The sequence below is a fragment of the Diadema antillarum genome, unplaced genomic scaffold, assembly GCF_040938485.1.
Source record: "Diadema antillarum isolate AM-2024a unplaced genomic scaffold, OU_Dant_1.0 seq00000053_RagTag, whole genome shotgun sequence".
NCBI lineage: Eukaryota > Metazoa > Echinodermata > Echinoidea > Diadematoida > Diadematidae > Diadema > Diadema antillarum.
The window spans coordinates 1,551,424-1,570,000 of record NW_027271161.1 but is presented as its reverse complement, the minus strand read 5'-3'; the positions used below and the strand labels follow the sequence as shown (position 1 = coordinate 1,570,000).

General features: G+C 41.9%; 1 protein-coding gene across 2 annotated transcripts in view; it reads right to left on the bottom strand.

The window, feature by feature from the left end:
• LOC139725642 (uncharacterized) overlaps positions 1-18,577 on the bottom strand; it is a 30,581-nt gene that overhangs the window by 362 nt on the left and 11,642 nt on the right. Inside the window, exons 7-14 of one of the 2 annotated variants that reach the window (XM_071636733.1) lie at positions 17,656-17,741; positions 16,298-16,460; positions 14,462-14,619; positions 12,752-13,095; positions 11,710-11,810; positions 9,402-9,509; positions 8,474-8,648; positions 1-6,810 (exon numbers count right to left, since the gene is read on the bottom strand). The exon at positions 1-6,810 is cut by the window's left edge and continues 362 nt beyond it. In XM_071636733.1, the coding sequence (XP_071492834.1) occupies positions 3,746-6,810; positions 8,474-8,648; positions 9,402-9,509; positions 11,710-11,810; positions 12,752-13,095; positions 14,462-14,619; positions 16,298-16,460; positions 17,656-17,741 (4,200 nt within the window). In that variant the 3' untranslated portion in view covers positions 1-3,745. The remainder of the gene's footprint in view (positions 6,811-8,473; positions 8,649-9,401; positions 9,510-11,709; positions 11,811-12,751; positions 13,096-14,461; positions 14,620-16,297; positions 16,461-17,655; positions 17,742-18,577) is intronic. The other variant, XM_071636734.1, reaches the window with a different exon arrangement.

Below are 18,577 nucleotides of genomic sequence, written 5' to 3'. Positions count from 1 at the left end.
CTTAATTTCAGAACAGGTGCAACCAGACATTGTTTATGTATTGATAGTGACAATACTGGTGTTCATGTACTCACTACATCTAATGCCATTTCAAGTAAGCAAAGATTAAATGGCAATAAAGCAACAGTTGCATCATGTTCTGTCTTCTGCACAAATGAAACATAAAATATAGACTGTTTAATATGAATAAGTACTTTGATTGATCAATCATCAAATTCATGCTACTCCCTTTTACAAGCAAAACTATAGGAAACTCAAGTGTTGATACATGTCATGCCTCCTTTGGCAGAAATTGATAGATGTTTCCACTGCAATGGAGCATGATTTGAGCCAATTTCTTTTGAAATATCTGCATCGCACCCACATGAAATAAAGATGAATCACACAATCAATTTAGAATTCAACCTCTTTTATCAAAATAGGGAGAAAAAAAAAATCTACACCATAGGCAGTCTATATGCTCTGACAGATTGTCAATTCATGCAGAAGCCAAAAATCCACAACTCTTAACATATCTACACTGCATGCCAATATATATGCATCATGCCATGAACATGGCTCGAAGCCTGAAAATGAGACTTTCCAAGTATCTCAAGGAACAGTCGATAGGCAGATCTTCACAGCAACCAAATATTAGTCAACTGATTTTACAGCTTAGTACCGGTTAAGTACCAGTATTCCTTATTCCCCAACCCTTGTTACATCCCTGTTTTGATAAAAGGAGGTTTTTCTTGAACAAGTAATATGTACATATCATGAAATCTAAAATAAACACAGCACAAAATATGACTGACAAGCAAGGTCCAGTCACAGGTCTGATATGACCTGATATTACCTGAAGAACCAGTAGAATGTTCGGTTTGTCAACAGATCCAGCGCTGGGTCCTAGTTAGGACCACATACATACATCGCTGGGCTTCAGTTTGAAGCCTTTACTCCATCGATGGGCCTTTGTTAAGACCTGATCCAACGGAGGGTTTCAGTTGAAACCTGTTCCACCGCCGGGCCTCTGTTTGAAGCCAACTCAATCGGAGGGTCTCTCATGAGACCTGATCCAACGCTGGGCCTTGGTTAAGACCTGTTCCATCGAAGGGTCCCGGTTGAGACCAGATCCATCGATGGGCTTCAGTGTGAAGCCAGAAAATTTAATGTTTCAATTCGTCGGTGTTGCTTCCATCGTTGGGTCTTAGTTAAGACCAGCTCCAACGCTGGGTCTTTGTTAAGACCAGTTCCATCGTTGGGTCTTGGTTAAGACCAATCCAATGCCAGCAAAAATTAAATGAGTGCATTTTTGTACATATCACTTTCTGTCAGTTCTTAGAACTATGCTGCTATTGCTGTAAGATACAATAAACATGTATAACTCATATGTCAAATATATCAAAAGCTTGGGTGCCAATTCATGTTCTGCTTTTCTATAAGAACTCCTTAACACTATAGCGTGTATAAACACAAAGTACATTTACAACTAAGAATCATTATTTTTGCCTTTTTAAATTTTTTCCCCTGCTAATGCAATGTACAGGCATCTAGCTACATGCATATTCATCCCCAAAGCATGCTCTGCCATACAGGAATGTAAGTTGCAACACATCTTTATCTCAATATCATATTCACTTACCCAGGTTAGGGGTGCAAGCTCAAGGAACATGTAGAAACTCTGAACTTCCTTTTCTGAACAATAACAATTCTATCCATATCCGCTTGGAGAACAAAAAGTAAAGGCTCAAGATCCTCATATCCGATGTCTCTCAATGCAAATATGTAACATATGGGTAAAAATGCCCCTTTTTCTGCAGGCAAACTGCATATAAAAAGCATTACTTATGTAAGAAGGACTCCATTTGCTTGGTCACACATATCAGTTTCTTTAGAAAATTAAATATCTATCTTTATTTGCACCATAAGTGCCTCAAGCTTCCAAGGTATAAAAAGAGAGAAAGATTTGTCCACAAAGTCTTCTTCATATATGCAAATTTCAGGTTTTCTCACAACTTGATCCTCCAACACAAGCAAACCAAAGTACAATGTACTACCACAGAAATGCATATAACTGCTCAGTAACAAGAATGCAGGTTGCACATGTGCTACATGTCCTGAAATTTAAATTGCAGCTTACAAGTATTTCAGTGAATAGGTAACATCTGTCATGGGACAGATGACAAGCATTTGCACCACTATCAGCAATCTCCTTTTACCGAGAACCTGAACAGGGTTGCACTACTTAAGTATAATATTCACAAATGTTGTTAACAAAACAAACATTTAAAAAAAATCAACAAAGAATCACAGAATGTGAATGTATACAGTCCTACTGGTGATACTGCATATAACATTAAGCTATGTTTCAACTGCAATGGAACAGTCAAGACTTTTTTTTTTCCAGGTTTCTCACTGGATGGGACAAGAGTCAAACTTTGGCAAAACTGTAGAAGACGATCACCTTCCATTTTTGAAATGGCTGAATTGCAGATACCTGCATGGCTTTCCTACTAGGCATTCTTCCCTGGCTTACCAAGTGAATGATGACACATTTGTGAACATTATGATGTCGCTTGTGCATTCCTTCATACTTGGGAGATCCCAGCTTTTGTTTCAGTGCTGATTGTTTGCTAAATATTATGTTGACATTTTCACACTGACACAGCACTACAGTAATTGCATGCTGACCACAATCAATTTGAATCCACATCTTGCTACCAAGAGTGAAGAGTAATGCACCGAGAACAAGACAGAATAACAATTTTCCTGACATTTTGACCTGCTGACAGCTCACATGTCACCAGTCGATTAATCAATTGTCCACAGCAATGTGCAATAATCTGTCTTGATGATGTCAGTTTTGGAACATTTTCTCCAACCGTGACATACCAAAATTACACAATGTAGAGTGGTCTCATTCCAAAACAGCCACTGGGCGCAACACTTGTACAAAGACTGTAAGAATATCGTACCATGGTTCTCCCTTGGCAAAGAATTTTCCGTGCCAAATATTGGAGGGAACCTGATCACAGTTCACATCTGCACATTTGATTATGCAATATGTGTTACACACCATGAAAAGGAAAATGGTATTAGATGCTTGAATGATCAGAGGGATTTAAAATGATGCGAAGATTACTGGAATAAACTGTCACAATATTTCATAAATGACAGAGGACCCGACTACAACATAAAAACCGACTGAAGTAATACTTAGGTGGGGATTGGAAAATTAACAATTTTGACATTACAATGTACTTACAGCTATCTATTTGACAAAGCTCTTGCTGCCATGAAACAACAATAATCTTGCACTTTGCTCTCACAAAAATTAACATCTTAATTTTGGCAAGTATTCAGAGATTCAAATTTGTATGATTGATACAAGGGGGAGATGTAAGTAAAATAACGCAAATCATTTAAATGATGGTTGGAGGTCAACAAGAGCATTGCATACATGATCTCTCAGATTTGAAAAGTTTGAATACCGACGTTCAACAGGAGCTCACTTTTAATACTTTGTGTTAATCAATGCAAAACTTGCCAAACTGGCATATACACAGAAGTGTCAGAGTCAAAACATTGTGGAAAGTCAATCCTGTGAAAAAAAAAACAAATGTTCATTTGCTCTCACAATCTCTTCACACATCTGACACAGCAGTACCAATCTGAGGGTTTGTAGCACTGCTACTGGCACTGACTGCAAGTACAAATTCAGGAAGATAACAGCGCTTTTGTTCCACATTCTCACACACAAAGTTCCCTACGGGTTTTCTTCAGCACTAGCCTGAGCATCGGACTGTCCTGCCTCTGGCTGGTTCTGTTCCAGCTCAACTGGGACGGTTTCTGCAGGCATAGGCTCCGCTGCTGCCTGTGGCATTCCAGGGTCTTCTTGAGTGTTGGAGTTTGGACTGGAAGTGCCCTCCTTGGCAGGCGGTACAAAGGCCACAGATGGCATGGCTGGTTCAGGGGTAGTACCATGGGTGACAGGACCTTCCTTGGGTATATCATCAAGTCCTGGAACATTGCCAGGTGGTGCTCCTTCATCTGGATGACCAGCCTCAGAAGTCTCAGGCTGGGGCACGAGGGAGGGAACTGCAGCTGATGACATCTCTGGGTATGCTGGCTCTGTATCTTCTGTCGGTTTGTCAGGTTCGTAACTGTCTGCAGCCTGAGATGGTTGACTCTGGACAGGAGCTTCAAATGGCTGGACCGGCTGAGGTGCCTGTGGTGTGTCGGACTGCTTGATTATTGCTTCCTGTGGGAGTCCTGGGGCAGAGGCGGATGCATCTGGCACAGCACCTTCAGGATTGGTCCTCTGGTTCCCGCTTGAGCTGGCTGACACCATTTCGGGCGTAGGAGCCTTCCAGTCCAAGAACTCCCCTTTAGGAATATCCCGGCTTCCATTCCTGTCTCTATCTCTATCTTGACGATAGTCCCTATCTCTATCTCTCTCGCGCCATTCCCTGTCCCTATTTCTGTCTCTACCCCTGTCACGGTCACGATCCCTGCCGCGATCTCTGTCTTGCCAGCCACGATCTCTGTCACGCTCTCTGTCACGCTCCCTGTCTATATCCCTGTCTTGATCGCGTGATCGGTCAAAACCCCTATCCTGATTGCCAAAACGGTCATCTCTGTCACGGTTAAAGGATCTGTCATCGCGGTCTCGCCTCCAGCTGCGTCCCTGTCGCTCCCTGTCGTCTGATCTTCTGAAGTCGCGGTCTCGAGGGCCTTCTGCCATTCTCATGTCAATGTCTCTTGAGTAGCTGGGTCCTTGAGGTCTGTCTCGTGGTCCGTCATTGCCACCTCTGTTTCTCTCTCTCCAATCAGGATTCCCTCCTTGCCAGCGACTTGGAAACTTGTTTCCTTCTTCCTGAGGGGCATTGCTCCAGCGGCTTCCACTTGGTCGTCTAAGATCCTCATCTTGCCTCTCACCCCCATCTGGTTTGTCAGGCATCAGAGGGGATATATTCGGTCCAGGTCTAGGCTTGTTTGGATCATTGCTGTCAGGAGGCACAGCCTGCCCTATTGGTAGCATACCTCTATTTGGAGGTGGGAGTCCCTGACTGGGTGGTGGCGGCATACCATGGGGAGGCACCATTCCTTGAGGCATTGGCCCACGTGGAGCTCCCATTCCGGGAGGCGGCATGCGCATTCCACTATTTGGATACTGGACAGATCCAGGAGGACCTGCTAGTCTGATGTTCTGCATTGGGGGAGCAACGCGGATCATGCCGGGATGTAATCCTCGAGGCATCATTTGCTGGCCAATGACTGGCCGTACCATTCGCAAAGCTTGTCCTGCAAATCTGTTTATATCACCAATCTCCGGACGAACAGGCCTTCCTTGAATACCAGGAAGTTCCGGACGCACAGGCCTTCCTGGCATACCAGGACCCTGAGGATTAAAGCCCTGCTGCCCTATGTCTTGCCTTTGGCCTGATTTTTCGCCATATAAAGGAGGTATTTTCTCTCCACTTCTCTGTTCTGCAGCTTTCTCCTCTGCAGCTGTGCTCTCTCCAACTGAAGGAGACTCAGGTAATCCCATAGATGGCCTTTCTCCCATTCTACTCTTCAATATACTCCTTCTCATCACAGATTCCAGTAGATTTGGTTTCTCTTGTCTCTCTGACTGCCCCATTGATGACCCATCACTAGTGTCAGGCTGATTACCAGTAGAGCTTGTATTTGGTAGTGCTGCTACTCCGACTGGTCTTGGTCCTGCTCCACCTCCATGTAGTCCTGCAATTGTTCCAAGAGGTCCTCCAATCCCAGGTAACTGACCGGCTCTTATTTGAATACCAGGAGGTCTAGGGGGCCTGAAGAGTCCATGAAGTGCAGGATTACCTTTGTTTTCTGCTGCTTCTCGTTGCTGTAATACTGTTTTATTAATTGCCTCTGTAATAGCCTGTGGAGTAAGCCCTAACAAGCCCGGATTATTGAGCAATGACTGTATTGGGCGGACGGCTGCCATGGACGTTGCTGCAGTAGCTGCTACTGAAACGGCAGGTGGAATAGGCTGAAACATGGATCTTGGAGGAGGCATCCGCTGTCCTGGAATCATTCCTGGATTAAGGATTAGCCCTTGGGTGACTCCTAATCCAGGTATGCTGAACTGTGGCCTTATTCCACCAGGCATGACTAGAGAAGGCTGTGTGACGACAGTGACTGGCAATCCAGGAAGCTGATTGGGAACCTTGGGTTCTTCACTTCCTGCTGGTTTTGGTTCTGCAACTCCTGGTTGTGCCTTCTCTCCCTCTTGGGTTGTACTCTCTGCAGTGCTAGCTTGGCTGGACGCTGGAACAGGTGGCTGCATTGCTTGTGGTATACCAGGAGGAATCATTCCACCAGGGGGAGGGACACCAATTGGCGGGGGATGCCCAGGCACAAATCCTGGGGGGAACCTGTAGCCAGGAGGAGCCATCTGGCCGAACCCGACGAAGGGAGGAAAGACTCCGCCAGGCATGACAGGCATACGAACCATGTGTGGAGTGGCAACAGGTGCTGCTCCTGTCACTGTAGCAGCAGCAGCTTGGGGCTGAGTAGCAACAGGTGGCATTGGGACCGGAACGGGAGCAACAGGTGCTGGCTGAGTGACTGCTGGTATGGCTGCAGCAGCAGCAGCAGCAGCAGCAGCTGGAGGCTGTGCTGGAATCTCTGCGCCTGTTGATGGAAGTGGGGGTGCTGGAAGTGGCGGTGCAGGAGCAACTGGAGCAGTTTTGGCTTCCTGGGGAGCCTGACGGGCAGTGAGAGCTGCTGCAGCAGCAGATGCAGTCGAGGCAGCCGCTGCTTCGGCCGCTTTGATTGCAGCATCTCGGGCAGCTTTGGCTAAAAGGATATAGGAAGATATATGAAATGTGAGATTTAAAGAGGAATATTGAGCCATTTGGAGGGATAGAAATACATCCGAAAAGGTATACTTTGATACAAATATCTTCCAATCTGTTAGCAGACAACACTGCACATTTGCTGTATGTGGCAAAGCTGATGCCTTTCTTACAGGAAGATGAACAAAAGAACTTCAAACATTCTTTTAACCCAAAGGATGCTATCTTTAATTTGCAATGCAATACAAAACTTCCAAGATCAGCTTGATGTGCACAGGTGACATAAGCACTGGTTGACCGACTGATAGATTCAGTGACCTAAATGCGCAACACTATCATTGCTTTCTTGGTAGTGTCATATACTTTCAAATGTTTTCTTATGAAATGCAGGCTTAAACAAGAGACCAACATAATATTGACCACAATTCAGGCCAATATATCTATATACCTATATATATATATATACATATATAGCTATATATCTTTATCAACATTCAAAGGGGAGAGTACAGTGAAACCCTGTTATAACGAGGTCCGTGGGACCGGTGATATTACCTTGTTATAACCGGTACCTCGTTATATCCGTACGCATCAAAAACAAAGAAAAACATAAGCACGACATCATATACCAATCAATGAAAGTTAAGAACATCCTTTTGCGTTGTTATTACACAATTATGGATCATTATTATTGAGAGAATAAAGGGAAATTATATGTGAATTAGACGAAAAAGTAGGGGCTGAAATGAGTTAAATTTTTATCGTAATAATTTTAGTTTATAGTTAATAATAAAGTTTTTATCAATCATACACATTCATATCTAAATTATCATTTGTTAAATGATAATGAACAAATCCAGATCTATTCAAACTAGTAAATGTGTTTGTTTCTTTTTCTGAACACCCATTAAGCATGTTGACATGCGTTATTCAACTATTTTTACGCTACCGTCACCAGGCGGGATTGCGATGATTTTATTAATTATTTCGGCTTTAATCATTCGAACTCTTATTTGCTAACCAGCAAAAGAACTGGAAGGCGGAACTAAAAATGGAGAGGATACAATGATGAGTTGCACACGCATTTCAATTGTCCATTTTTGACCACAAGTGTCGTTGCATGAAAAGTTTTTGAATGCGTTATCCTTTTTTTTTCCTTGTTGCGCTGTGGTCTGACCTAATATCACGCATGCGCATCTCGCGAAAAAGAAAATCGAATGATTGTTTAATGATTCAGTAGGAATATCGGAAGGCATTGCTATGTCTTATCGCGTGGTTTAGAAGAAAACATGGAAGGAGCGGTTCTCTGCAAAACGGGAAAAAGACGTGGATAGCGTGAATTCGATTTTCAATGTTTCGTTTGTCGCGCGCAACAATTTAGTCAAGAAATGGAACCTCGTTATATACAATCAAATTGCTTATATTTTTCTCTATCATGATGCACCGAAATTGTCGTTATAACCGGAATCTCGTTATAACCAATTTGTTCTGTCAGAGGTTTCTGTCAAAGGAAAACGGGACCAACGCGATCACCTTGTTATAAGCGGTTCCTCGTTATAACCGAACTCGTTATAACGGGGTTTCACTGTATAACTTTTTACTCCATGGATTACTGTCCTTCTGTAACGTCACTTCAGACGAACTTTCCCAGCTATAAAGCTCACCTTCTCGGACTTCAGGGGGAAGTGTCTCCTCATCAACCATGCCCCCCTGTGCGATGACCTCATAGTTCCCACTGGACGGCAGTTCCTCCCAGGGTATGTAGCTGACGCCCTTCTCCACATCCCAGTATTCTTTGTAGTTGGCATCCTTCATGCCTTTCCCCAGGGCCCAGGCGACCTGGTGGAGTGTCAAGTATCAAAGGAGGTCAGTCAATGAGTGGACAAATGAAAATTTTATTTAAACAAATGATCAATGATTGTTCTTTTGTCCTACTGAAGCTTGCCTTGTGACACTACAAGGACTTTTAGTCACATCCTACTGACATGACAATGGCCCGCCGTTCAAATTGTACCCAGAAAACTATCAAAATCACTTAATTCATACCATAGAAATATAACCATGAAATCAGGACCTGTACTCACAAGTCAACAGCTGCAAGTGCTTAACCAAAGGTATTTGACTGATATGGATATTTGTAATGATCAAAGGAACCTAGAGCACCGAAAATCACGCTGACTGTGGCTAAGATTGTCAAAAAGTTTTATCATCAAAGAGGGCAGTGACATTTACACACTCTGGAAACATCCATATCTTGGTAAATAATGTCAATATCTAAAATGCCATGTATACATCTGTGACACAACAAACACACACACAATATCACAACCACTCCATTTCTAAACAACACGACAAGAGTAACATGGATATAAAAATAATGCATAATATTATGTCAATCCACCCCTGTCCATTAAGAAGTTTTCATAAAATGCTTTGGAGAAGATGACATACATGTAGTTCACTAATCTATTCCTTATTCGTCCCGACATGTGGAAAACTGCAGTTTTGTATTTTGACATGGTCTCAATTTGTATTAAAGTGATTAACTGCAGCCACTGCACAGTAAGCACACACTTTCAGGAGTGTCCTTACCTTCAGGTTGTTTCCATGCAGTCGTACATCCTTTATCTTCTTCAGAGTCTTGTGCGCTTCTTGTCTCTTCGCCATGCACACATACGCACAACCCCTCGTGGCGATGATCTGCAGAATACATCAATCAAGACAGTCAGCGTGATATCCAAGCATTCAATTCATTTGGACTGAAGTCACATCATCTTGTTTGATGCAATCAAGAAGTTTTCTCACACTATTTTGCATAATGAACATTAACTTAAAAATTCTCTACATGTTTGAGCACAGCTTTCACCAAATATTTCCAACTCCCAACAATATACAGTAACTGCAGTAGTTTTCTTACTAACTGAATATACTGGAAAATGGCGGAATTGCAAATGGGAGTGGCAACTAGACTACTACCTGGACTTCACTTTACAGCCACAACAAAGTTCTTACATGCCTGCAGAACTGTTGATTATTGCCGAGAAAAATGTACACATATGCATACAAAATGTGTGAAATAACGCTGTAATAACACAATTTCAGTTAGGTAACAATGAAAATGTAGATAGATTAGCCAAAGGGGTTCACCAGAAGTCCATAATCTCAGAGCTTATACCCAAATACGACGGTTACATAATTTCTGAAAATCGATTATTGATAATTGACAAATCATGCCACAGCAATATCCATTGATCTTTTGCACTGGAGTGAATCTCAGACAGTGTGTTACATGTTATCTCAAACAGAACTGTAAAAGCAATGGTTTCACTTCCTAAGGATAAAAAAAAATTGTCGCGTAAGTTTCTTATAAGGCTTCCTTCCGAGCGTCTGTACTATTTGCAATCAGGAGGATTTCATACAATCTCACCAGAAAAAAAAAAACCCAAAAAGATTCCAAAGAGCAATCAGATATGAGTATTACACATATCTAAATGGGCCAAAATAATTATATCCACAAGTGTCGCAATGTGTCTCGCCCATTCGCATACAAGAAATTGTACGCAAATGGGATATAACAGAAAAAAAAAGGGATATAACAGATAAAAAGAGATATAAAAGGGTAAAAATGTATGGCAAAAAAGGAATGTGCTGTAAAAACTTAACATTGGGCCCTTAAGTTAGTTGACCCCTGCCTGTGACCTTTGACCCTGTGGTGACCATCCACTCCCCAAGGGACATCTACCATCCAAGTTTGGTCACAAACAGACCTATGGATCAAAAGTTATGACCCATAATAGAAATGTGCCATAAAAACTTAACATTGGGCTCTAAAAGTTTGTTGACCCATGCTTGTGACCATTGACCTTGTGGTGACCATCCACTCTCCAAGGGACATCTACCATCCAAGTTTAGTCACAATTGGAGTTATGGATCAAAAGTTATGACCCATAATAGAAACACGCCATAAAAACTTAACATTGGGCTCTGAAAGTTCGTTGACCCCTGCCTGTGACCTTTGACATATCTGCCAACATTTCAAGATGAAATATCTTACTTGTGAATTGCAAAAATCTTATTTTATATGCAAACTGAAGTTAAAAATCTTACTTTCAGTAAAATCTTCAGAAAATACACATGGAAGGTATATCTCAGTATTTTTCCTAAATCTTATTTCTCTGACGGAAAATCTTATTTTGCAATTTTTAATGTAAAAAATCTTACTGAATCTGTTTAATCTTATTAGTTGACAAGTATGCTTTGACCTTGTGGTAATCATCAACTCCCCAAGGGACATCTACCATCCAAGTTTGGTCACAAACAGAGTTATAGATCAGAAGTTATGACCCATAATAGAAACGCGCCATAAAAACATTGGGCTCTAAAAGTTTGTTGACCCCTGCCTGTGATCTTTGACCTTGTGGTGATCATCCACTCCCCAAAGGACATCTACCATCCAAGTTTGGTCACAAACGGACCTATGGATCAATAGTTGTGACCCATATTAGAAAAGCAATGTAAAATGTGAAACATTGTGTGACCCCTCTTCCCTCGAAGTTTGATTGCAATTGAAGCCCAGAGTAAAGAGTTATTGAAGTTTTTGTAGCGTTACGGACAGACGACGGACGGACGGACGGACGACGGACGGACGGACGGACGACGGACGGATGGACAGACGCCGCAGGCGATCCCTTGGTCTCCCCTCGACAAAAATCGGGGAGGCTTTTGTATTCTATCATTGGGACATGAAGAAAAAAAAAATCAGTTATCAAGGAGCCTCCTGCAGAGTCAAGGAGACCTGGCAGTTCTGAATAAAATTTCACAATTTAATTTTTTTTTTGTAATTTCACACATATCCTAAATCATGTTTTCATATTATCAAGCACCTTTGCAGGGATCTTACCTCAATAGAGATGATTTCCCCATATTCCTTGATCAGCGCCCTGATGTCAGACTCCGCCACGGTCTTGGCGAGACGCCCTAGCCACAGTGTGGTACTACATACTGAAGAGCATATACCAAACAGTACAAAAGATGTTAGGTATGGCCATGCATGTACGGGTGTTACTGTCATATGGACTGCACAATGTCTTTCAAAAAGAGGTATGAGGTTGTGGATCTAGCGTTATTCCTAACTTTGCTCAATTTTTATTGCATAACCATTCATAACTTACCCTGATAACATTGGGACAATGACCAGAAAAGAAAAAATTATCTGTTTTTTTTTTTACATCGGGCGATAAAACCACAGGAGAGAGTGAGGGGTACCATTTCAACAGACACACACCAAAACTTTCTCCAGGTAGGTATCTACACACACTGATGGGACCATCCCACCCACCAGTCATCGAAGTGTGTTATATAAACAAAACGTATTTATATTCATTGATCTCAACTACATAGATACCTGTAGTTATAATCAATGCATGTGATCGGTGCACGGTGTGTGAATCATTCTCTGTCTGCAATATTGCACATGCTTGTTGAGTGTATCGATGGAATGTTGCAGCACTTGTATTCTACCCTGACAATATAGTGGCGGATCCAGGAAAGGGCGCACCGGGCGTGTGCCCCCACTTAATTTTTTGTTAAAACAAAAGAAATAAAAAAAAGGAAAAAAAATGGAGGGGGGCGTGGACTCCCTTTAATTTTCTAAAGGCGCCCTCTCTTAACAGAATTCTTGGATCCACCCCTGCAAAACCTAGGTAATTTCAAGGTAATATCAGGGTAATATTGGTGAACGAATTTGGCAAAAGTTACTGTGGCAACATCCAAACAACATTTTGCGTGGACCATTTTTAAAAGTAGGGTAAAAAAGTTACCAAGATGCTACCCTGACTTTGTGGTAACAAGGCTTCTGATTAAATGGGGATTGAAATGCACATCACTATTCAACTTAAATTTCAGTCAAACATTAGGAGTTCATAATTCATTGCCATGCATACCACTAAGATGTTTGTCCTTAATAGACGGAAGCCCTTTCTTCTCTCGCTCCTTCTGTCTCTCCCTCTGCCGTTCCTCTTCCTCCTTCTCTTTCCTCCTCTCCTCCCGATCCCTCTCCTTGTCGCGGTGCCTCTCACTGTCCCTATCACGGTCCCTGTCCCTGTCCCGATCCCTGTCCCGGTCCCTGTCTTTCCTGTCCCTGGACCGGGACCTTCGCTTTCGGGAGCGGCTGCGGGAGCGGGACCTCCTCTTCCTCTTGGACCTGGACTTGGACCTAGACCTGGATGTGGACCTGGACCTCGAGCGTGACCTGCTGCGAGAGCGCCTCTTCTTTGGTGTACGTGACCTACATTGACAGCCAAAAATAACATGACATAATACTTTTGCCATTTGCTTTGGCTGATTGATTCACACCAAAGAGCTTATAATGAGTAAGTGCTACAGTGCTAAATATGCATAGGCCCTGTACAATTGTTTTGTGAGTGCACAGGAAAAACGGGGAGATGTGAGACAGTAGGCTCAACCCTCATGCTAACACGCTAGCATACGAGCAACCAGGAGCAACCAAACTAAGAAGTGCATACTCACGTAAAACTTCAAAAGTTCAAATATGCCCTGTAAAAATGTTACGAGTGTGTGAAGTCCGCCATTACTAAGTGGGTAATGGCAGCCCACATGAACTCTCAGATGCCATTGTATAGTTCGCCCTCTAGTGGTGGTGAGGAGAAAAATCTCTGATTCACACTGACTCAATAACTGCTTGGGTTGTTTCTATCACTTTATCCAACTGCCTTTTTTTTCTCCCTGTTGGTGTTACATCCTACATGCCAAACAGTGATCCCTTATATACCACAATACTGAGTACTTTGAACATGTCAGACATGGACAGGGAAAACCACTTATCTACAACTTTACATATTATGGCATGCCTATAGTACTATGGATACAGGAATCTAGGCATACCGAATATGTTCTCTGCAAAAACTAATCTCTATGAAATCATCTCTTCTGGTTAGTAACCAATTCTGTGCAAGGGATTTTCGACAGTGCGCGCATAACATTTTGCAGCACTCAAAGGAAACAATGGAAACAAACACTCTTAGGTGAAGTTGCTTTGTCATGATCCTTGCTCAATGTGATAAGTTAAGATTTTGAAAGCATTCCTAGTCCTAATTCCAATCAAAATATATTCCGAAAGTATGTACTCATACGCAAATCTGTAAATCATGCGGAAGTTTCTTTGAAGTGGACTTGGCAAATGAAGGGAAAAACCTAAGAAAGGTCATGAGTTGTATGACAATGAAATATAATTACAAGAATCACAGTTCAATATTAGTTGATGTGTATTGATCTTCTGAATAGTCCTAATATTCAAATAGTCCTCATAATCTAACTGGTAAGCAGCTACACCAATTTATCTTAATCTAGACATTGATCAACAACTTTATGGAACTTTCAGGATCATTGTCACACCATGTTCAAGTTTACTTGTACCCTCTGGAGCAATGTTTTGATGTGTTGCTATATTCCTTGATGAAATTAACGACACCCTTGGTTGTCTGATTACACTAATAAAAGTCTACCTGTTCTGTTGATTTTGGCCCACTTAAATACAGCCGACACGTACATGAAGTTGCTTTTGGTACAGAAACAGTTTGCACTCCAAACAAATTTCTGCTAGAGGCAGTTTCTGCCTCTCATTCCACACTCACCTACTCCTGTCCCTCCTAGATCGCTTGGAGGACTCCTCCCTCTCGTACTCCTCTTGCACCTCGTCGCCTTGGTAGTACTCCCCTCTCTCCTCCGTCTCTTCTTGCTCTGGCTCCATCTCAATCTCGCCGGGCTCCGGTGCTCCGGTGCTGTGCTCCTGCTTTGGGCATAGTAGTGAGAGACAGGAGTTAAAGAGACCTCCAGATTATTTTCAGACTTTTACATGTGAACAACTATAAATTGGTTATACTGGGTACAGAGTTTCAGAATTTATAGGATTGGGATGAGGAAAAAGAACATTTGCAAAATTTATAACAAATCACAATGAACAAGGATGATGACATGGCAACCTCACTATAAGGATGCATGAGTATAGGCTCAAAGAAGCAGAACAAAAGAAGAAAGCATGCATCAAGTCTACATAAGTGAACTTGTTAAGCACTGGTACTGTAATATCACATTACTACATTTCTGAAATATGTGAGGCTCCTATGTCATCATCATTGTTCAGTGCAATTTGTTTTTGGTTTGTCAGAGTATTGATTTCTCTGCTCAAGGACCACAATAAATTCCACAAATCTATACATGGAGCTGTTGATTTATGTACTCCATTATGTGACATTACGAAAGTCGTTTGGAATGCCCCTTTAAGTGTGGTGCACTCAACTCTTCATGAACTTTTCGACACTCCCACAAGCTTCTATGACATCATCCGATATGAACTTGGCTTTAGATGTAGTATCTAGAGACCGATTTACTAGTATCCAGCCGTCCTGATGACTGACATTTTTGGCCCCAAAACTTACACTTTCCGATAAACCTTGCTATGATGAGCAGGAACTTAATTATTTACATACACACTGCAAAGGAGAAAAACAGATAGTTCACAATATTACATCATCTTGCAAAAAGTCTTCACCTCTTTCCATTCTGGTTCGCCTGTTTATTTTCAACCTAAGAATCCAGACTTTGTCATCTCAATAAATTCCTGCTCATATTTTTGTTGCCTCCTGCTTTACATAACCCCCTTCCCTCTCCAGGAAGGAAAGACAGCCCAAAAAGACAAAATGTGGCAAGTCACAGCCCATTCATATGATTACAACTGTATAGAAATGAGATGGACAGATCATAATATGACAAGATTTTTGGCTGGCTTATTTTGTTATTTTCCTTTGTCATGTTCTTTAAAGAAAAAAAAATCTTTAAAAAAAAAATCTCTCTTTAAGGGAGCTGTCTTAGCTCAGTGGAAGAAAGTATGCACATTCAAGCACGACGTTCCTGGTTTGAGTCCCCAGGCTGCAGCAGCTGTGTCTCTCGACGAGGCACTTTATTCTTACTGCCTTAGTCCTCTGGAGGAGACTCAAAACAGTCAGTCCCACGGTTGTTTGTTTGAAAACACTAAGGCCCAAATTCACGAAGGTGGTACAACTGAAACCATGGTTTAAACTATGGACAAAAACCATGGAGCGCCAAGCGTCGCATGGAATATTTCGTTACAAAATCAGTCGATGAAATGATTACTTTTTAATGAAATGACAACATTTTGTAACTAAATGAACATTTCGTCCACGAAATGATAATTTTGTTAACGAAACGGTCATTTTATTGACCAATTTCGTAACGAACTTGGTGCTCCATGGTTTTTGTCCCTGGTTTAAACCATGGTTTCATTTGTACCGCCTTCGTGAATTCAGGCCTAAATGCTTCCCTTGCAGTCACGTTAAAACAAAATCAATTCTAATGAAACCAAAATATGGACCTACATGGATGAGTACATTTGGTAGAGAATAGATATGAAACTGAGGCCGCGCCCCAACCTCGCTCCCAATCCCTGTCACCTCTTGGTTGAAGGTTTCTTGCTGCTGCTGTGGCTGTTGCTGCTGCTGCTGCTGCTGTTGAAACAGGAGCTGCTGTTTGAGCATGTCTTGCTGCGTCTCCGCCTGCTGCAGTTGGTGGGTCAGTCTCTGGACCGCCTCGAGGCTAGCTTGGAGGCTGGGGATCCTGGCAGGAATAAAGATTATTGGGAGACTCGGTGATAAATGCACTCTCCTTTAATCAAGACTCCCAGAAAAAGCAACAGGAGAAGAACAGCACCTTAACTACACAATATCATGGCTGCATTTCCTAGGAATATTATGTGAACAGCTTTGATGGGATGAAGCCATACGAGGCGATACAAGGTGAGAACTGAAGGAGGAGCAGATTAATTGGGACAAATGGGACACATTTTTCATTTGGCATTTGGTAAAATTAGACAAATCTCTCTGAATGAAGAAATTCAGGGGAATTTAAATGACCTCTCACCAGTCATGCATCATGGGTGTGGTGTGTGAATGAGTATTTCCCAGAAACAATACAGTGTACAGTCCACTCATCACTTGATATAACTATAAAACCTTGACGTATGGAGTAGGGCACAAGATTGATTTTCATGGAGCAAGCATAATGGTAACTCAAACACATTCAGGGCTTTCAAAAACATAAACAAAACAAGAGAACTAGGATTCTCCCGAGCAGGGCCCTTCATCTTCATGACACTGCATGGAAGGCAAACGATTCAAAAAATCTTAATGAGTCAGAAACTGCTGCTGGTCCTTTGGGTAACTCCATTGTATTTTGGGATATTTGGGCCCCATCCTACAGGTCCCGTCTGACGCACTACCCCCATACTACAAACTACAGTGAAATTTGTCTATAGCGACCACCACAGTGGAGACGAAAAAAGTGGCCATTGTTGACAGATGGCTGCTGTAGACGAAGTCGTTAACATGGCTCTTTTTTGTGAAGAATTGTATTAATCCGTTGAGGACTAGTCCCAAGTATGCTCGGGCAGGTGTCTATGAGAAATGTGTGTTGTACAAAATCAAACCGTCCTCGATGGGTTAAGTGGTTGAATACAGCAGGTGGTCGTTACAGACAGGTTTGACTGTACATGTATGACGGTCCCTTCCACCCTCCCACCACCACCAGCTTTCAAGAAGAATATGAATTTTAGGAAAAAAAAAACATTAAAAAAAAAGTTTATGCATGATGCATGATGTATACTGCAAGACTGGTGTGGGATGGCGGATATCATATGGCAAACAATAACCCCCCTCCCCCCCCAAAAAAAAAGGAAATGTCTCCCCAACTTGCCCAAATTGAAATAAAAACAATGCACACTGGAATGCCACATTTTCTACATCCTGTATCTTACATTGTGCTGGGAGTTGGATTGGCCTCCTTCTTTGGTGGGGGCTGCTCTTCCTCGTCTTCATCACCGTAATCAAAGTCCAGCAAAGCCTGCCAGTGAGGAAAGTGATAAACGCCAATACATCACACATATGAAGAGAACCATTCCAAAAGGTGCTAAATCCACTTTTAATGGTATGGAGACAAACCTTGAGTTTTATTTCACATGCTTTTAACCAGTTGAGGACAAGTCGTGAGTATACTCGGGCAAGTGTCTTTGATGGGAAATGCATGTTGTCGCAAAATCAGCCCGTCTTCATCGGGTTGAGTGTTTTCGTGCAATGACGTCATGTCCCAAAATAATACTCCATACTGGAAAGAAAACAATATACCTCTGAGAAATCTAGGTGTCCACACTGATTTTAATAAAACAAAACAATATATATTTGGAGGCATTTTGTGTATTTTAGCACCTTTTGAAACAAGACTTTTACAATGGTCATGTACAACACAAAAATATTGTTGTAGTAACTACTTTCTGTGACTTTTGTGAATTTTTCCGCGTGATTTGTTATTTCTTCACATTCTCCTCATATTTGCTCCATCTCTCTAAAAAATGTAAGTGCACAAAAATAAAACATATTGCTGCTAATGATCAAGTAATATGTGGGTCATCTGGAAAACTACACAACTACATGTACATGTCGTAGGAACACTAGCCAGCCTGGCTTTACTCTGGGGTCAAAGTGCTATCAAGCATGAACAGGGGTTTCTGACTGGATCAACGTGGACTTACCACCTTTTGGTACAAAACTTGTTTTTCCCAATTTCTCCATTTTCTCACCAGAATTTCAACACTTTTGGAGTTCACTGTACTGGACTACTAAAAAATGAATGCATTTCTGTACATAAGTCTGATTTCACGAAAAATGGGTTTCACACAGTCT